Source organism: Silurus aristotelis (genome assembly GCF_946808225.1).
Source record: "Silurus aristotelis genome assembly, chromosome: 11".
Lineage (NCBI taxonomy): Eukaryota > Metazoa > Chordata > Actinopteri > Siluriformes > Siluridae > Silurus > Silurus aristotelis.
Window position 1 is genome coordinate 1,076,002 of NC_139584.1, and position 22,295 is coordinate 1,098,296.

Below are 22,295 nucleotides of genomic sequence, written 5' to 3' on the forward strand. Positions count from 1 at the left end.
AAGATGGCTGCTAAGTGTATCCAGTGTTCATTCAGTTCAACGTGTAGGATGTTGTGTTCCCAATTCCAAGAACACACTAAGGCTGTGTCTCAAATCACGTGTTTACTGTAAATATTAATAGCAGTGAAAACAGTGAAGTGCATGTAATCAGTCACACGGTTTTTATTGGGAAAAGTGGAACCCTACAAGCTGCACACACTGATATCTTTTAATATGGCAACCAGTAGTAAGAACGTCCCCTGATGACTTCACAATAAAGTGTCTGATGCCTTGCTGAGATCAGATCACTACATGTTTGCTGTTTGAGATTCCTGGTGGTGAATTCTGATATCAATATATACAGTGAGGAAAATAAGTATTTGAACACCCTGCTATTTTGCAAGTTCTCCCACTTAGAAATCATGGAGGGGTCTGAAATTGTCATCGTAGGTGCATGTCCACTGTGAGAGACATAATCTAAAAAAAAAATCCAGAAATTACAATGTATGATTTTTTGACTATTTATTTGTATGATACAGCTGCAAATAAGTATTTGAACACCTGAGAAAGTCAATGTTAATATTTGGTACAGTAGCCTTTGTTTGCAATTACACAGGTCAAACGTTTCCTGTAGTTTTTCACCAGGTTTGCACACACTGCAGGAGGGATTTTGGCCCACTCTTCCACACAGATCTTCTCTAGATCAGTCAGGATTCTGGCCTGTCGCTGAAAAACACGGAGTTTGAGCTCCCTTCAAAGATTCTCTATTAGGTTTAGGTCTGTAGACTGGCTAGGCCATGCCAGAACCTTAATATGCTTCTTAAAGGGACACTCCTTGGTTATCCTGGCTGTGTGCTTCGGGTCATTGTCATGTTGGAAGACCCAGCCTCGACCCATCTTCAATGCTCTAACTGAGGGAAGGAGGTTGTTCCCCAAAATCTCGCAATACATGGCCCCGGTCATCCTCTCCTTAATACAGTGCAGTCGCCCTGTCCCATGTGCAGAAAAACACCCCAAAGAATGATGCTACCACCCCCATGCTTCACAGTAGGGATGGTGTTCTTGGGATGGTACTCATCATTCTTCTTCCTCCAAACAAGTTTAGTGGAATTATGACCCAAAAGTTTTATTTTGGTCTCATCTGACCACATGACTTTCTCCCATGACTCCTCTGGATCATCCAAATGGTCATTGGCAAACTTAAGACGTGCCTGGACATGTGCTGGTTTAAGCAGGGGAACCTTCCGTGCCATACATGATTTCAAACCATGACGTCTTAGTGTATTACCAACAGTAACCTTGGAAACGGTGGTCCCAGCTCTTTTCAGGTCATTGACCAGCTCCTCCCGTGTAGTTCTGGGCTGATTTCTCACCTTCCATAGGATCATTGAGACCCCACGAGGTGAGATCTTGCATGGAGCCCCAGTCCGAGGGAGATTGACAGTCATGTTTAGCTTCTTCCATTTTCTAATGATTGCTCCAACAGTGGACCTTTTTTCACCAAGCTGCTTGGCAATTTCCCCGTAGCCCTTTCCAGCCTTGTGGAGGTGTACAATTTTGTCTCTAGTGTCTTTGGACAGCTCTTTGGTCTTGGCCATGTTAGTAGTTGGATTCTTACTGATTGTATGGGTTGGACAGGTGTCTTTATGCAGCTAACGACCTCAAACAGGTGCATGTAATTTAGGATAATAAATGTAGTGGAGGTGGACATTTTAAAGGCAGACTAACAGGTCTTTGAGGGTCAGAATTCTAGCTGATAGACAGGTGTTCAAATACTTATTTGCAGCTGTATCATACAAATAAATAGTTTAAAAATCATATATTGTGATTTCTGGATTTTTTTTTTTAGATTATGTCTCTCACAGTGGACATGCACCTACGATGACAATTTCAGACCCCTCCATGATTTCTAAGTGGGAGAACTTGCAAAATAGCAGCGTGTTCAAATACTTATTTTCCTCACTGTATATATTAGGGCTAAAAATTGATTCAAATATTTAATCACAATTAATCGCATGATCATCATGAGTTGACTTGTGAATAACCACAACTTAATCACACATTTATTTTCTGTTCTAAATGTACCATAAATTAATATTTTCAAGTTTGTAATACACTCATTGTAACAGATGTTTTAAATATATTTATTTGACTCAAAATTTCTCCCTTTGTTATGAATTATTTTATATTTATTTAATTATTTGACACTCTGGAAATTATTTTAATGTCATTTAATTTTTTTGTAAAGAAAACAACAACAACAACAACAACAACAACAACAACAACAACAACAACTATATACTAAAGTGTAGTATGTTAATTACTTTAGTGGTTGTTTTAATTGTTAAATATTGTACGTCTCTTCTTTAAGAGTTTTGGTAAGAATTTTGTTGGTGAGCGCGGCAGAGGAGACGTCAATGCTGAAGATGTTTAGTGATTAAAATGACCATGGTCATGAATAAATGTGTTGCATTTAACGTTTTCATTTTGCCTCTTTTATATTCATTTATTTATCTATATTTTAAAACAGAAATGCACGTTAATAAAACTAGAGCCGTTAAAATGTATTTGCGTTGTTGAATTATTTACCTGTTAATTTTGACACCCCTAAAACTATACAGTATCATTTCAGTCCAATCTAAATGCACTCCAATGCAGTCGTGTGCAATGAATCTGTTCAGTGCTTCAAATATTAAAGAGAGAGTTAAAGATGACGCCTACACCAGCAAGGGTTCTCTTTCTCTTTCTCTTAAAAATAAATGATCAACTGTATTTCTTTGTCACTGGAAACACTGGGGGGAAAATGGCAGTAGAAATGCCAGCACTGTCAGCATGGTCAGTGATCTCAGGCTCTGACAGATCTTCAAACTTACGCTAGTTCATAATTGGTCTCAAAGCTGATGTATGTGCACAGAAAGCTGAATAGTGTTCTTCTTATTCATTCCTGTGTTTAATCAATGAACACTGATAATCCCAAATGAACCTTTAGCGTGTGGGTACATGTTTATATACTGTAGTTCTGCTAGCTCACACTTAGTTCCATAACCAACCAGTTACACTTTATAGACAAACGTATTGGAACACCTGACTTTTCCATTCATATGTGGTTCTTCTTCAAACTGTTGGAGGAACACAATTTTACAGGATGTGGTAGCATGGAATATTCTTTTCACTTGAACTAGGAGATCTAAACCTGTTCCAGCATGAAAATGCTCCTGTGCACAAAGATCTGCTTTACATGGGTTGAAGTTAAAGATCTCCTGCTATAGAGCTCCCTGCACCCTAGGAAACTTCTCACCTCACCTACATCACTACCTGACTTTACTAACATACATCCATGTGGCTGAATGAGCACAAATCTCCAAAATATATCTTCCCAAATGAGTGGAGGTTATTCTAGCAGCACATGGGGGCTACGTGTAGAATTAGACATTCAAAAGGCACAGAATCGTACGGTCAGATGTCCACAAACTTTTGCTCATATGGGTTTCTGCAAGCTTGGTACATTAGCTGGTGTCAAAACAAAAACAAAACAAAACCTCAAATCAATCACAGTGTTGTTAAGTCTGCTGTGATGAAGAAATCAGTTTGGAGGAAGCCCCACTTGATGTCCTCACCTCAATCTCAGCTGAAATCCTTTAAGATGGCTCCTTGGGCAGAGGCTAAAATACAAGCAGAAGAAAACATTAAGTCAGGAGCATTAAAAATCATTAAACTGCAGAAACCTTCAGCGCTCTCTCAGGCAATACATTAAACTGTAATAAATAAAACTGAAAGACTAAGAGGCTTTGTGGGGTTTACAAACATCTAAACAATATATGATGCTGCACCTAAGAGGATTTCCATCATAAGCTCATGTTCTCTATGTAAATAAGGCCAAACTTTTATAAGAATATAATAATAATAATAATAATAATAATAATAATAATAATAATAATAATAATAATAATAATGCACAGAATTTTTCTTTTTTTTTGTCAAAACTTTGTTTAAAACCGAAATGTCTTTTATGGTTTTTCATGAAAACAATGATGTTTTTAACATAAACTGTGGAAACCCTGAGTGTTTTATGATCTGTGAGAGACGCATGCATAACCCGGGCATGTCTGAAGATTTCCTTTGACCAAACAAATGTTCCACTTTATCAGTGAAAAATCCTCCCTTATCATAAATAAGAACAGCTTCACACACTCTCAGCATCCGGACACTTCATTCTCCAAACTTTCAGCTGAAATATTTTGCTGAGTCTCTTGTAAAACTCTCCAGAGATGTTCTTCACTAGTTGTACATATCAGAGCAGTTCAATAGGATGTAAGTGCGGTGACTGGGCAGGTGGTTCCATGGTAGATATCACTTCAGACGTCTCTCTAAATAACACGTACAGAACTCGGACATACGCTTCGTTTGGTTCCAATGAGCCTCAGTCCAGACGGAACTGTGCGGTGTTGAAGTTTGGAATGGGAGCCATGTTGTTTCAGGATTCCTTACTGAATTTGATCTGCATGTATATAACAAGTTCTTTAAATATAAACAAACACGTGTAAAGTGGAACATCACGTAGCTACATGTATTCAAAACCTACTGTTGTTGTGGAAGATGAGAATTTGAAGAACATTAATTCTGTTACAATACCGAAAGGTACATTCACATGTGTCTCTCAAAAACCCTTAAAACACTCGGATTCCTCGGCACTATCAAATAATTCATAAAGAAATAATATAAACAAACACAAAAAAAATTTATAAATAGACAAACAGATAAATACTGTTAATTTAATAATATAATTAATACTAGATTTTAAGCTCAAATGTATGTTTCTATTGGTATGATTTGTCTTACACATATTCTATTAAATGAACAAACTTTTATTTCATTTATTGGATTATAAATGAAATGGATTATTAAAATCAACCCAGTTTTCAAAAGTCTCTAAAATGCGGTGTATCTGGGGATCAACGGCTTTGACAGATGACGAATATTCGCGTCCCATATCCGTGGATCCCAAGCCATTGTTAGTCATTGTCCCATTTTTCACCCAGGAACAAATCAGATATGTGCAGTGATCTGGAATAAAAAAAAGCCCAATTTTGCTGTGATTGAATTCGTGCAAACAGCAACGAGAGAAACAAAAAATAAGGATTTGGTCAAAATGAGGAGAAGTATGAGAAGTGGTAGCTCAGGGGTTAAGACATTAGATTTCTTACTGAAAGGTTGTGAGTTCAAATCCCTGTGTGGCACCTTGTTAGTGCTAGAATTTGAACTCACAACCTACTGCTCAGTTGCATTAATGAAATAAGTGTAAGTGTCGCTGGAGAGCGTAAAATCTTGAAACTGTACTTTTCTCCTTTTTGATTTGTAGCTTTGGGAATAACCAGATCTTCAAAATGTTAGTTTATTTGTAAAATTTATTGTCATGGCATTTAATAGACACCCTTATCCAGAGCAACTTACAACTGATCAGTTGACAGTTAAGGGCCTTGCTCAAGGGCCCAACAGTGGCAGTTTGCTTGTGCAGGATTTTAATGCAGTGTCTAATGCTTTAACCACTGAGTTTCCAGCTCCCATTACACACAAGAGGAACATTCATTTTAGTTCAGAAATATCCATAGCTTTAAAAATTACATATTTTACCAACACCACTTAGATTTTTCCAGCCAGATGTGTTTTTTCCCAAAACTGTTACCACAAAGTTGGAAACACAATTGTATTAGATGTCTTTGGAAAATGCAGCATGATTTTTTTCCTTTAGAACTAGAAGTCTGAGACCTGTTCCAGCATGACAATACGCATGTGCACTAAGCCAGATCCATGAAGATCTGCTTTCTATGAGTTGGAGTAGAAGATCTTTGAGGTTTGGTATGGAGGTTATTATAACAGAAAATAGGGCTAATTGTGAAAATCCTATAATTGGACATATTGTGTAAATGTAACTTATGTACATGTGGTGTATATGTGCCACATGTTCACGTCTTTTTTTATTTAAATTTTCATTGGAAAACCTTGGTCTTAAGTTGATTCTTACTTAAGTATCAGGTTTGAAAATGCTCCCAACTTCCCAAGCATTTAAGATCCCTGAAGTATCTTTGGCAAGTTGTGGCAATATCGGCTCACTGTATTTGCTGGAATGCCAAAGGACCCCAATGTTAATTTACCCCCCAAGCCACAGACTGGCATCAGATCCACACTGCCGAGCTCTATAGATTGTTATTAACGGCCGTGTTGGCGGAGCACATGCTCGGTGGATCGTTAGTGTTCCAGCTGTTTGTATTGTGCCATCGGCAAAACCCCTGCACACAGCCGACCCCGATCTATACCTCCCCTCTTGAAACATGTCATCTAAATGCTAAGTACCATCGCTGCATTGTTAAATCAAAACGGGAAAAAAGTAAGAGCTGGAGTAAGCATAAAATAGAATCCTGTGAATAGGCTCCAAATTTCTGATTAGATTTGTGTTTCCCTTTCTGTTCTTTTTCTTTTTCAGAAAGGCTCGCTGCAAGATTAAAAAAAGTCTTAAGTAGCATAAATACAGAACACATGCTAGCTTTTAGCTTGTAGTCTAAAGACTTTATGGAGTGTCTGGGCCTCACTCATGCTCGGCTATCGATCGAGCAGCATGAACTCTGCAAGAGAAAGCTGCGGCAGCACTTAGGGGACATGCAATGAACTGTTCCTGCTAATTAAAAGGCTAACAAGGTGAGCGGGTAAAAAAGAAGGAGGATGGAGGGAAGAAATGCACAGATAGTGAGAAAGGAAAAGGCGATAACGACAGGGGAGTCTGGACGAGACGGATGTCTATCCAGACGGAATTGGTTTTACATGCGTAGGCAGGGTAAAGTTGTAATTACCACCAATTACCAGTGTATCATTAGGATTTTAGTCACTTTTAAGGACATTTCATGCCATTAAGATTCTATAACAGGTGTGTAGAAATACACCAGGAAATATACAGAATACTATATACACACTATATGTCAGATGTTTCGTGAACACCTGGACATACTTATGTGTGGTTCATCTCCAAACTTTTATGGATGCCATAGATATAAATTTCCCTTCACTCAAAATAGGAGACCCTAACCTGTTCCAGCATGGCACAAAGTGAGCTCCATGAAGATATGTTTCCATGGGTTGGAGTAGAAGTCTCCTGTTATAGAGCTATGGATAATGCTCCTGAGCACAAAGCAAGATCTTTAAAGACATGATTAGAGAAGGTTGGCGTAGAAAAACTTGAGCGTCCTGCACAGAACCCAGACCTCCTCTATTGTTAAAATTTAAAACACAATACACAGAATTTATTAAAGAATTACATACACAATGTGGTCATGTGACCTAATAATACAATATGGACACCTGACCATAAGATTGGTATGTTCTTTTTTTTAACATCCCATTCCAGATTTATTCTGAATTTACAGTTAAAATATCCTTTACTTTACTTTGTAGATATTCCAGTAGGTGGCTCCAGTGGTTAAGGCGCTGGGTTGCCGATCGGAAGGTCTGGGGTTCAAGCCCCAGTATCGCCAGGCTGCCACTCTTGGGCCCTTGAGCAAGGCCCTTAACCCTCTATGCTCCGGGGGTCCCTTACGAGGGAAATATCAAGGTCCGTGACGTCGGAGTGACGTGGGGCCGCCTTCCCGTGGGCTCACCACCTGCAGGAGGGACCGTAAGGGACGGTGCTGTGAGGATTGGGCAGCAGTCGAAGGCGGGGGTCTGCTTAGACTGCTGCCCCCGCGACCCGAATTACGGATAAGCAGGAGAAAATGAAATGATGAAATGAAATGTTCCAGTAGATTTTGTTGTGTGCTTGTGGAGATTTGTAGTGATTCATTCAACCACAAGGGTGTTAAGGTCACAACAGCGGGTCAAAGCCTTATAGCAGGACTTCAGTCCATGTAAAGCAGATCTTCAGGAGCTGGCTTTGTGCACAGGGGCATTGTCATGCTGGAACAGGTTTGGGTCTTCAAGTTCAAGTGCAGGAAAAACTTTGTGGCTGGAAAAACCAGGTGTCCCAAAACATTTGTCTATAAAGTGTACATAGAAAAAATTGCATCCTGTTCGAATATTAAATTGCAATGAGACATCGCATACAATGATCTGAAACTACCATCCTGCTTGGTCTTCCCTGCAGGAATCTGTGTGCTAATGTTGCAGGCAGATGCCCCTTGGCAAATGTCTGAGGGACGAGAATGAAGTATGAATGAAGAATGATGTATAGGTGTGTCCTCGCTAGCCGATCAGCCCAGATTGTTAATGTGTACACTGCTAATTGAGCATATTAGCTTTAATTAGTGCAAATAAAAGGATGGCTCCAGGTGTTTTCGGCTCTGCGAGGGGGCGGAACAAGCTCAAACGAGAACCCTGTCAAATGTGACAGTGTTTACCATTTACTCTCTGCAGCAACAACAGAGTCTGCACCGTGTCATAACCATGGTGTTCAAAGAAGTAACAATGGCATCGTCAAATCGATGTGTCAGTGCTCTTCCTGCCAGCTCAGCAGCATCTGTCCTGGAACTCCAAATCTATTGGATTGAGACTGAATTGGCTTGAATCAGCAGTAGCATTGAATCTAATTAGTGTTTTTCATAACAAAGAGAGCAGGAAAACATTTTCCCAACAGGCACGAGATAAACTAGGTAGAACACACTGTCAGCATCTATTATATACACCGGATGCTGCTATGCAGGAAACGTGGTGCCTGTCAGACTCTAACAACATCAACGGGGAGTATATACACGCTATATGCAGTACCACTGCGCTGTGGAACTCAAACAAAACAAGTTGGTACACAGTAAAATATAAATAAAAACACAACACAACAATTTTCAAATATCATAAATCCGTATTTTATTTACAATAAAACTAAAATATATAAAAATCTTTAAACTGAGTAAATGTACAATTTTAAGAACACAAAAAAAGGTAATTTTGAATTTGATGGCTGCAGCACCTCTCCAAAAAGTTGGGACGGGGTGAAATTTAAACCGAGGGCTGATAACAAGCCAGATGGTCCCTCTCCTCTTTAGCCTGGAGGACGTGGCGTAAATGGTTTCCAAAGAGAAATTGGATTCGTCTGACCACAGAAACATGCTGTGCCAAGATCCGGAGCGTGTTTAGAGCTGAGCCGAGAACCAGGGCGCGTTCAGCGCGAGCAAAGCCGAGCCGAGAACCGAAGCGCGTGAGCGCGAGCAGAGAACCGGACGTGGATGGGAGAGACGGGAAGCCGGAGGGGAGAATAGTCAGGCGGAAACAGGTCAATAACTGAGGAATTAATATTACAGGAACAAACGCTGGGGTGTACTCAGGACAAGCCTTCAAGACAATCTGGCACCCATTAAAGGTTTCTGGTGTCCTTATATGTGTTTGCAAGATGGACGCCATTTCCGTGTAGCAGGTTGCAAGCCTTGGTGGTTCCTTGGTGGTGGAGGCGGAAATGGCAGAAGTGCTCAAGCGGGCTGACATTCTGGTGATATTATGTTTTGTAAATGCTGAGATATTCGACTGTTTTTTTATTTGATGTTGAGGAACATTATTATAAATTGTTTCACAATTTATAGACTCAGACTTTCACAGATCGGTGAAGCTCCGCCCATCTTTACTTCTGAATGACTCTATAAGATACATTATCTTATTGACCGGCGGCCAATTAACCGCATTAGTTGCAAAACAGTTTAATTTAAATAACACACTTTTTCCAGACTTTTGTTGCCCCGTCACAACTTTTTTGAGACGTGTTGCAGAAATCGAATTCAAAATGACCTCATTTTTATAATAAAAATCGTTTATTTCCTCAGTTTACTCATTTTATATATTTTCTGTTTTCTATCGTGAATAAAATACGGATTCATGAGATTTTTAAATCTAAAAATACTTTTTTGGAATTAAGGTTGTATAACTGTAGCATAGAAAGTAGTTTTGCCTGCAAGGGACAGTAAATCACTTGCTTATATATTTTGTATAAGAAGGTGTTCAGCATTGTGGAAGTCTTCAGTGTCGGTGATAAAGCTGTCATTCCAATAGTTGTTTGCAGTTTTTCTAGAATAGGATGAGCTGTTTTTGGCATTATAATTAAAATAATTTAAAGAGTTGTTTTTTTTTTTATATTTCTATTATATTGGGGGGGGGGGGGGGGTATTTTTCTCAATAGTATATTCTAGAAAGTCCAGGCTGAGTTTAGAATCCAAGGTGTTGCTTTATTACCTCGATACTACAGTAAAACTGCTAAAAGAGCTTAAAGCTTATTCAGATTATAAATTGTACTAAAAATAGTAGATTTGTTTAGTGTGAAATATAAAGTCCAAATCTGAATCCTGAAGCCGTATCGAGCTGCAAATCCGTCCACTTGCACCATTACTGGGAAAAGCAAATCACCATGACAACATGCTATGTTTTAAAAGAACACACACACATTAGGTAACATAGCACTTTGGGGGCTGTGTTAGACGTGGTGCATGGCAAAAAACCCACATTCCCACACTTGTGCTAGTGTCCATCTCCAAGGTTACTGTAGGAGCCAATGTGAGTGGAGCTCGTCGGCTTGATCACTCTACTGAGTTAACGCTTTAAAGATTGATTTATCGCTTTTGATGGCTGGAAGCTGAGCTTCAGAGCACTGCAGAGCCCTGATGCAGAACGGGTCTGAACAGTTAATGAAGTGTGTATTAATAGAGTAGAGCACTGTAGTGAATGTCAAACACACAGAGATGCAGATCTGCAGGGAAACAGACCAGAAGTTAATGTTATTTAGAGAATGTCTACAGAATATTTGGATAAAAGATTGTGGAACTCTGACCATAAGATTCGTATGAACATTTCATGTTTAATCCACACTTGCTGTTATGATAACCTCCACACTTTAGGGAGGATGTGACTCGGGATTTTGTAGAAATTTGTGCTTAATTCAGCCACAAAGATGTGCATTAGTAAAGTCAGGTACGTTTGATGTTGATGTTTTGTTTTTGAAAGGAATGAATTAAAGCACTGCATCCTCAATTTTCCAGAGTACAGTTTGTTACAGGCTCCTGCTTATGCATGTGAAATTCCTTTATAGAGTTTACAGGATTTTGCTTTATGGCTCCCCACAACCATCGAGAGCAGAAGAAATTTCAGAAACAAACAGGCGTTAAAAGTTCAGGTCTGCACAGTGATTCAGTGTAACCTTTTGCGAATTCGTACACTACATTCCATCTACCAAATGTCAGTTCTTTGTTAATTGACACATCAAGTTTTCAAGTGGGGGAAAAAAAAACCCTTGCAGTACTTGCAGCATGGATAAGCAGAGCGCCAGTGGTGAATTAAGAGATGCTCTGCAGTGTCACGCTGGCTCTGGAGGCCGAAACGCCGCATATGCATGCATCTGTCTCCCCTCCTACACTTTACTCCATCATAAACTCCATCCCGAAGAACGGGAGCACGAGAGAAAAATCAAATCAGCCGACCTGGTGAGCCAGAAGTGTTTGGCTTCATAAATGCATTCGATAAAAGCGAGCAGAGAGCAAGGTTGGAAAGGGTACAGACTCTCTGAGGATTGGCAATTCCCCTGTGCCTCAGATATTTAGAGGCCTCTAACAGAGGCGGGTGGACGCGTGGGCAAACCGAGAGAGACGTGAGCGGAAAGCTACTGCAGGGAAGGGACGGGAAGGAAAGGAAAGGGGGGTAAGTAGGAGGAGGGGGCAGATGAGGAGGGAGGGCTTCTGTATGAGATGCTTTGTTCACTCTGACCCCATCAGATCAGCCTCAGTGTCTTAGTGAGCTACGGCTTCCAAAATAAAATGCCTGACTGTTGCATCTCCAACATCGTTCCTTCTCTTTCTCGCTCTCTCTGCGTCTCATCGCTTTCTCTCTGCTAAACTCTGATCCTTCGTTCTGTTTAGTCGAAGACGCCATTCGACCTCTGTATCTTCCATCCTCATTTTCTCTCAAAACTACACTCTTCTTTCTCTTTCTCTCTCCAATCACTTTCTGCTCCTCAGAATGAATATGTACTGACAGTAGGGACTGAGAGATGGAAAGAACAATAGACAGACAAAAAAACGGTGTGGCAGATCAAATGGACAACACCTTGAATTTGAGATAAATGTTTAATACTAAATGGGCCAAATCCATATTCCAAACATAACATTCCTGCAACGTTCTTAAAACCTCTACCATAATAATCTTCACTACATTTCCAACTGCACAAGACCTTATGGAGATGTCAGGAGTCTGGACTCTATACATGTTGAGGCAATGTTGTGGACATACACTATATGTACAAAGTATCATGAGACTGGACCTTTCCTGCCAGATGTGGTTCTTCTCCAAACTGTTACTACAAATCTGAGGACACAATTGTATCAGACATGCGGTATAAAATTAAATCTGAGTTTACTTAAACTTCTCACCTCACCTACATCAGTATCTGACTTTACTGACACACGTGTGGCTGATGAACACAAATGTCCACTCCAAAATCTAGTGGAACATCTTCCCAGAAGAGCACATTGGGACTAAATGTGGAATGCGATACTCAAAAAGGACATACTGTACTAATGACCAAGAAATATTATGTCACAATGTGATGTAGAACGCTAATGTTTAGAAATTATTCGATTAGATCACCTTTTAAATAAAATCCCATTTTAGGAATTATTATCAAAGATCACTGGATCAGTGAATCATTCAAGTTTATTTCTAGAGCGCTTTTCACCATAGACATGGTCTCAAAGCAGCTTTATGTAGGATTTATAGAACAGGGAATGATGTGTGTTTATCCCTGATGAGAAGCCTGGGGCAAAAATTAACCCTTAGATGGTATAAGAAAGAAACCTTGAGAGGAACCAGACTCAACCTCAGAGAGAACCTCATCCTCACCAAGACACCAAGATTGTGATGATAAATCAGTAAAACATTACAAACACTGGAGAGTGATATATCAAATCATGAGCACCTGAGTGTGTGAGTGTGTGAGAGATGTCCTTTACACAGTCTTCTATAGCAACTCATAAATAAGCTCAACATCTGACATCATTTTCCATTCAACACCAACTCTTCAAATGTTTAATGATGGAGAAACCGTTTATGTAAAACATTTCTGAGTATTGATTAAGAGGTTGTTTATCTTCAAAGTCTAAAATCTGCATGAAGTTGGATCCGAATGGTGCTGCTACATCTCTAATCAGCATCATGTATGCTTTTTATTTTGGAGATGTCAGTACAATAGCAGTACGATAGCAGTAAATACGTCCACCAAATAATCTAATTATGCATTATTATTCAACGAGCTTCTCTGCCGATGGAGAACCTGATCCACAATGAGTTCCTCAGACTTATGGTTTTCTATAATCTTTTTGTTCCATATGCAGAGAAACGACACTTTTAAATGCCTTAAAATGTCCATGAATTGTCTAAGAATAGAGATTTTATACCGCATGTTGACGCTGCTACATCCACACCCTTCTGGAATTAATAAAAACTCATCACTTGTCTATGAGTCTAACTTGGTACAAGGGATTGGATCTTTGTTTCTCCAGCTATGGCATGTAGAGACTGATCACCAGCACACTGTCTACACCTGCCAGCTTCGCTGAGCTCGGTATTCCAGTCAATGAGGCGGCGTATATTTTTAGAGTGGGGTGTGACATGTTTAAGGTCAGATTGATTGATAGATTTTGGACTGGAAATAAACAAACCCTGGAGTGGATCAGATTAAAGGTGGATACATTCTACTTGTACACCTCTGTTTTCCATATATTTGAATAAAAATACCTCATGCTAATATCTTATCTATGTAAATATTCATATAATCAATTATATATATATATATATATATATATAACTTTCTTTTGCCTATTATTTTTTTTCTTTTGCTCTTTAATGTTTAATATTGTTTAATGTTTAATATTTGCTGTAGTTTGTTGTAGTTTTCCTGAAGACTTATTTAAGAATTTTATTCAGCAACATTGTTTTAATGTCACATCAGTACATATGACAAATAAAAACGAAAACTCGGTTGGTTGGTCCTGTACAGCGCTCGTGTCCGATCTAAACCTGGGTGAAGGAATCGATTTGTCCTTTAATACTGTTACTAATGTGTTCAATAGCGTTACACTTCTCAGCTTTTAATCACTGGATTTGACAAAACCTTTATTAAACGCAGCTAAAAATAAAGCACAATAAACACGACACAAATCAGTGATGTACTGTATATCCCAGCATAATGCAGTGTCAGCATGCTGAGGTTGATTTAGTTTCTTACAGCAACACATTCAAGTCCTTTCCTGCTCAATTGAACAATTTACACAATTTAAAGTGACTTTATACGAATCTGCTGCAATGTTCACAAAACAAGGCTCGAATTATCCTTCAGTTTTTGCTCTCTTAAAGGGGAGGTGGTAACTCATTGTTTATTATTTTGGACTTCTGATCAAACGATTGTGAGCACAAATCTCAAGACCACCAAGCTGTCACTGCTGGGCCCCTGACCAAGGCCCTTAACCCTGAATTGCTCAGTTGTATAAATGAGATTATTGTAAGACACTCTGGATAAAGGCGTCTGCCAAATTTTATAAAAGAAAATAAGACATCACAAAGACCAGAAAAATGACTAACAGTGACATTAAAATGTTGATACTGCTTTTAGTGTCTGGCAGTCAGGGTCAGTAAACACTTCTCTGCTGGTCTAAACACTATCAGAAGCACTGACCTACATTTACAACATAAACTCTAATATTTGCTCCATGAAATTGTATTAATTTATTCCATCAGTTTATTCTCTTCATTTCGGATGTTATATTTTTGTCCAATCAGATTTCAGCCTCTTTGTGCTGCCATGTGAATCTAATCTGCTCAGAACCTTCAGAATCAGTACTGCTGGACTTTTACCATAGAGAATATTACCAACAGCTCTGTTTCTTTATCCAATCAGATTTCAGATTCTCCTCACAGAGCAGATCACTGGCCCAGAATAGCGTCAGCACTGTTCCGTCCTCTGATTGGTTGTTCAGAGGGAAACTGTTACAGCCGAGTTCGACTGGTAAAACACGTGTGTAGCTCTGCACACGTTCATACATCTGAGTTAGACTTTTTTACACCTACAGAAGAAGAGAAATTAATTTGGTCTCATACATACTTAAAAATCCATTGTGAAGAAAAGCGAGACATGGTGAGGAGGTCACCAACTCTGAAGCTCGCTAGCGTGTCTCAGCCCGGGAAAGGGTTTGATCTCCACCTCCAGACCAGTGAATACGAGCGGTACCACTGGATTACAGCCTCTGGGGGGCGCTGCACATTATGAGTCTGCATCTCTGGTGATTGGGTTGTGTTTTATTTACATTACAATGTTTTTGTCATGTTATTAGACAAATATTGATTGTGAACTGCTCCAGATGTTGTAGGTGCACAGTTGTGGTTGTAGTGTGGAGGTTTGGAGTGTAACTGGGTTTGTTGCTTTAGTAAAATGGTTTTCACCTCCAGATGTGAAACGTCTCTCTGTAATGTCACGTGTTGTTATATTGTGTTTTTGCATTGTATTGATGGTTTCTATAATCAAATAAACACATATCAGATGAGGATGAGGGTTCCTTTCGAGTCTGGTTCCTCCCAATGTTTCTTTCTCAAATGTCAGGGAGATTCTTCCTCACCACGGTCACCACTGATTCACTCATTATATAAGATAAAAGAATGTATACGTTTTGCTGGCGCTCTTGGGGCCCTTGAGCAAGGCCCTTAACCCTCTGTGCTCCAGGGGCACTGTATCCTGCTGACCCTGTGCTCTGAACCCAGCTTCCTAACATCACTGAGATGTGCGAAAGAACTTAATATTTCCCTGTGGGATCAATAAAGTATAAAATAATAATAATAATGTATATAAAACTCATATTATCTTCCAATAAAAGCTCATTGTACATTTAAAGCACTTTTCACGCTCAAGGTCACAAAATATTACCAAGAATAAAGTAACAGTAACAGTTTTGCCTTTTGCTTGCGTTGTCACTATCGAACACCTGACGACATGACTCAGCTTTTTCCTCTCAGCGTTTCTGCTGAGCTAATGTCTCTAAACAGCTCCCACAGAAGTCTGAAGGCCACCCGTAACCCCTGCATGATCTCTCTCTCCCTCTCTTCCTCTCCCTCTCCCTCTCTCTCTCTCTGTCTCTGCCCAGTGCAAATCCCCTCGGCTCTAAAAGCAATTTAAACTAATAAAAATAATGAACTGCTCCCAACCTCAACTGACTCCATAAAAAACACCATGAATATTTTTCGAGCATTTATATGAGCCATATTTATCAGCACAGGTCATTATAGTCCAGAACTGCTACAATCATCTGCCCTGATACAGGCTTCCAGATCTGCCATGGAGCACATCTCTTGCTGAGCTCCCTGATCATCAGGAGACCATATACAGGATATAGATATACTCTATAGACCAAAGTTTGTGGGACACTTGACCATGTGCTTCTATTTTAATATTCCATTCTACATCGAGTCTCCATTTACTGTTATAATGAGCTCCACTCTTCTGGGAAGATGTTCCATCGGATTTTGTGGAGATTTAGCCACAAGGGTGTTAATAAAGTCAGGTACTGATACTGACACCTACTGATGTACGTGAGATGTGGTGAGGAGACCTGGGGTGCAGTCAGTGTTCACATTTATTCATGCTCAATAGGGTTGGAGCTCTATAGGAGATTTTCCACATCATTCACCCCATGGAATGCAGAGCTTCATGGAGCTTTATGGTGGAACAAGTTTGGGTCTCCTAGTTCAAGTGAAAATTTCCCAAGATGTCTGATACAATTGTGTGCCTCCAAGATTGTGGTGACAGACAGACAGACAGACAGACAGACAGACAGACAGACAGACAGACAGACAGACAGACAGATAGATAGATAGATAGATAGATAGATAGATAGATAGATAGATAGATAGATAGATAGATAGATAGAGCTGATCTATGCCAGCATATGTAAATCCTGTGTAATAACACGAGGAAAGAGGAATGTACTGTATAACATGCAATAAACGCTACAGGTGTTTTGTTGTGATCTCAGAAGGTCTGAAGGTCAGAAGCTCAATGCCGTACCTGCTGCTAAGCACAAAACAAAGCACCGAATTTCCAGCAAAGAAGGTATTAGTTCTAGTCCCTCTGATCAGCGTATATGTGTTTGAGCTCATTGTGGAACTGACGCGAGCCGCCCGGCAGTCATCCGATTCTCCGGCACGTGCGATGCCTCCGTACCCCGCTCAGGAGAATACAGCGAAATGTGAAGCTTTCAGCAGTTCACTAGTGAAGACAAATGGCACCGTGTGTTCAGGGCCCTGGTGGGTGATCTATATTAATGTCTGGCCGAGCTTCAACATCCTGCATATGCTTACTCTATTAGAGGGTCAGAACCTGCCTCTGACTCCCCTCTCTCCAAACACACACCCTGAGGGAGGGATGCATTTAGAAAGGTTGCAGGTGCAGGAGTGTGCAAAACTGAACAAACACACACACACGCACACACACACACAAACTAAGAGCGTGCAACAAAGCACACACTCTTTCCAGATTGCCGCTTATTACATGCAGCATGGGGTGTTTTGTACTCCAGCTGCTACAGAGGGCACGCCTCACTGTGGTGCATCTGAGCCTTAGTCATTTTTACATAACACACACACACACACACACACACACACACACACACACACACACACACACACACACTTTTTTCTAAAAGGAAGATTTTCCAAACCGAAGCAGCAGTTCCTTGTTGTCTCCCAACGTTTGAATTTCACAGACGTTCGTGGTTTTCATTCTGGTCACATGGTATGGATTCAAATCACAACATTATTCAGTGAATGTAAATTTATGGTAAACACTGGTTTAATTCTTTCTGCTCTCCTGCTGTTATAACTGCAGCTCGGGGAAGTTCTGGTACAAGTGTGTGTGTGTGGTTATAAAATAAATATATATTATATACTGTAAATGTACACTGTATAGACAAAGATATTCCTCAATCATTGTTCATTCTGAACTAGGAGACCAAAACCTGTTCCAGCATCACAATGCAGCTTTGCACAAATTCAGCTCCATGAAGATCTGCTTTCCATGCGTTGAAGTGGAAGATCTCCTGCTATAGAGCTCCGACCCTACTGAACACGAATGAGTGTGAACACTGACTGCACCCCAGGAAACTTCTCACCTTCTCACCAACATCAGTACCTGATGTTACTGTCCTGGTCTGCCTCTGGATGATGTTCTCTTCGATTGGAGGCCACTCTGTGCAGCTGGAGATGTTTCTCATCAACGCCTTTGGTGGTTCCATGAAATTCTGGAGTAAGAATGGGAGCTTTAAGGATGGATTTGGACTGTAGTTAATGTCAACAGTCTGCTACACTGATTCAGAGCCACAGCTTCTTCTGATCTCCATCACTGCACCTCAACATCGTTTATCTGTAATAAATGGACATTCCGTGGAACCCAGATGAAGATGAAGTTCCCTCTTGAGTCTGGTTCCTCTCAAGGTTTCTTCCTTCTGCATCTCAGGGAGTTTTTCCTTCACCACAGTCGCCACCGACTTGTTCATCAGGGACAAACTTCCACTTATCAAGAACATCTTCATTTTTATCTCCAGATTATCTGTGTAAAGCTGCTCTGAGACCATGTTCATTATTAAAAGCACAACACAAATAAAAATTAAGGAAACTGAATTGAACTTTACTAACACACATAATTGCAGCTGAATGAATCTCGACAAATCTGCTCAAAATTTTGTGGAACATCTTCCCAGAAAAGTGCAGGTTATTATAAGAGCAAACGGAGATTAAATGTGGAATGAGATGAATTTAATTCAATTCAGTCTCATTTATGGAGCGTTTTTAATAATAGTCATTGTCTTAATGCAGCTTTTACGGAGATAAAGAGGTTCTAAAGTTGGAATGTAGAAGTTATACATTTATCACTAATGAGTGAGAATGTGATGACTATGGTGAAGGAAAACAACTCATTGAGACATCATGAGCAAGAAATCTTGAGAGGAACCAGACTCATCCTCATCCTCATCTGGGATTTCATCATTGTTGAGGTGCACTGGTCAGTGATGGACACTTACAGTATATGCTGAACTGCACATGCACACTGTGGTCCTGAACACATTGTAGCAGACTGATGATATTAATTACAGTCCAAATCCATCCTTGAAGCTCTTCAGATACTCAGATACTTCATGAACCTTTATGCTGTTTCTCTGGAACCTGCACAGAGTGGTCTTCAGTTGGAGACCAAATATATATATATATATATGTTTATATACACTGTACATATACTGTATGTACTGAGATTCCAGTGTATCTGAATGGGTTTTAAACTCAGGGTGATGAAATGAAGAAGACTGACGTGTTCCTCACTGCACCCCAGGGTGATGCTCTTCCACCTTCCATTATACACTGTGAGCTCTGCCTTACAAAAACACCACTGCAACACACATCTACTGTGACAACATGACAGCTCCACTGACTGCCATCACACACACACACACACACACACACACACACACACACACACACACACACACACACACACACACACACACACACACACACACACACACACACACTCCTCTGTGCTGTCAGGCTTGATTATGTGATGTTGGAAACATGAACATGAAATCTCCAGCAGGCTAATGCAAACTGCAACACACACACACACACACACACACACACACACACACACACACACACACACACACACACACACACACACACAAAATGATGCTAAAAAAGAAAAGACTTGCAACAGACCACCTGCACTCTAGAAATTAAAGCGCACATGCATAGACACACGCACACACACACACGCACACACACACACACACACACACACACACACACACACAGTATGCAGAGCCACATACAGTATTTAGCTCTTTTAGTACACATACTTATTTTGCCCACTTGTTTTTATTTGTAGAAGGCAAACCATCTGTAAACATAAACATAATTTAACACGCATACTACGTTTTTGCACAATTATGTTTAGTGTATATACTTATTTTCTACACTTATTTAAATATGCAAATAACTTTCTTTATGCACACTTGTGGACACTTGTTCTGTTTTCTATTTACTTGCGTATGCTTTCAAATGTATAATGCTGCAGATGTTAGATGTACTGTAAAAAAAAATATGCATATTTGTTTTTGTAGTATGCAAATATATTAAAATTTTGCATAATCTCAATATATGCTAATTGACTAATGTTTAGCAGGCAAATTTAGTTTGTACGGTTCCTGTGAGAAAAGTGTGAATGTTCGATGGTTTTTGAGAAACATGTGCATGTGCCTTTTGTTTCTATACAATAAACTCGGTCATGAAAGGGTATGAAGATTTCCTTTGATCAAAAAAATCTATAAATGTCCAGATGTTCCTCTTTTGTTTTCATTAAAAGAATCTTTCCTTAACATGATGAACAGCTTTACAGACTCTCAGCATCCGGACTCTTCGGTTCTCCAAACATTCAGATGAAACACTTTGCTTTTGTAAAACTCTCCAGAGATGTTCTTCACTAGAGGTTTTCTTCTTCATCTCAGAGCAGTACAGCAGGATTGAGGTGCAGTGACTGGGCAGGTGGGTTCATGATAAATATCACTCCAGACGTCTCTCTAAATAACACGTACAAAACTCAGACGTGCGCTTCGTCTCAGCGTCTTGTCGTACGGTGAAGTCGCTTCCGATGAGCCTCAGTCCAGACGGAACTGCACGGTGATGAAGTGTGGAATGAAGCCATGATGGTTCACTTTCACTTTCTGGAATCTTCACTGCTCCAAAACATCCTCAAACCATTAAACTTCCACATCTATGTGTGAGTGTGTGGGTGAGGGAGTCTGATCACATCTTCTCTTCTGTTCTCCATCTCACACAAGTTCTTCTGGTAGACACCCAAATCTCACGTTTGGACTCCACAGAACTCTTATCCACTCACTCACTGTCACATTACTGTGTTTTTGAAAGAAAAGGAACATGCATTTGTCTCAAAACTATAAAAAGACTCACACACTTTTTACAGGTGCTGTATATTGGACAATGCATATAAAAATGAATATTAATGAGTAATTTTGCATGTTTAAATTTGCATAATTATCATACAGCACGCCGCTGTGGTCAGAGTTCTGGAGTGTGTTAGGAGGAAGTTCGTGCCCAGTTTTATTAATAGTAACATATCTAAAAGAATAAAATCGCATCTCAGTAAAAGTGTTCTTGCGTCCATGATTCTTTTAAGTAGATCTTTACAGCGCGTACTTTATTACTCGCGTTTGTCTTCGATGGCTTGTTTTAAGTTATTTATCGTTACCCGAGCCAGAATTGAACCTTTATAGAGGCGTGGCGAATTCTTTTCTGTGATGAGCACTTAAATATTTAATGCAGTTCGACTCAGGGGTTAAATTAGGAGGAAGATTATAGGAGCGAGACTCCTGAACTTTTTATGTGAACAGCAAGCGGGAGCAGAGACGCAGTTATTACAGGCCGAGGGGGATGTAAATCAGAGAGGGCATGAGGGTGAGATTCACGATGATGGAATATAGTTTCGGAGCACTTTATAGAGAAATACATTCGGTTAAAATTCCAAAAATGTCAAGGTAACTAAAGTGTTCATAAATCTGGCTATTAAAGCTAAGAAAGTGTTTAAAGGGCTCTACTGTATCAGATGTTATTGAGGAGAAGAAGAAGAAGATGTTCCTAATAGCTACAGTTACTGATATACAGTTATACCCTGATAGAGTCGAATTCTGGAATCTGATTGGCCAGAAAGTGTTACATTTTCTGTAATTTGTGTTTGATATAAAACTAATGTGGCTTTTATGTAAAACCGAATGTGGGTGGGGCTTATGTAAATTTAAATGTAAATCTATAATTTTAACTATAGCACTAATTATAGCACTTTTTTTTTTAAATCTCACCTAATTAAAACAATACGGCTAAACTTTAAATAAAAGGAGGTGGTAACTAAGTGGTTAAAGAGTTTTGATCCGAAGGTCATAAGATCAAATCCCAGCCACACCAAGCTGTCACTCATGGGCCCCTGAGCAAGGCCCTTAACCCCATCGCTGCTCAGTCGTTCGAATGAGATAAATGTAATTCACTTTGGATAAAAGCATCTGCCAAATGCTGTAAATGAAAAAGTCAAAATGTCGAATATAATTTAAATAATAATTAATTATCTGCATTTGTTATTGATTTATAAAACGATTAATCAGAAATGAAACGCGGACCCTCACACACGTCGCATTGCACCTCGCATGCTTGCCTTTTTCAGGACAAAGTGACAAACGTTCACATTAACAAATAAAATAGTCTTTAAT

At 39.7% G+C, this 22,295-nt stretch overlaps 2 protein-coding genes across 4 annotated transcripts in view; both read right to left on the reverse strand.

The window, feature by feature from the left end:
* LOC310733618 (N-acetyllactosaminide beta-1,3-N-acetylglucosaminyltransferase 3-like) overlaps nt 1-22,295 on the reverse strand; it is a 387,738-nt gene that overhangs the window by 336,381 nt on the left and 29,062 nt on the right. The window lies entirely within an intron of this gene.
* tafa5l (TAFA chemokine like family member 5, like) overlaps nt 1-22,295 on the reverse strand; it is an 84,452-nt gene that overhangs the window by 4,927 nt on the left and 57,230 nt on the right. For all 3 annotated transcript variants that reach the window (XM_083555102.1, XM_083555101.1, XM_083555103.1), the window contains exon 5: nt 3,597-3,641. In XM_083555102.1, the coding sequence (XP_083411228.1) occupies nt 3,618-3,641 (24 nt within the window). In that variant the 3' untranslated portion in view covers nt 3,597-3,617. The remainder of the gene's footprint in view (nt 1-3,596; nt 3,642-22,295) is intronic.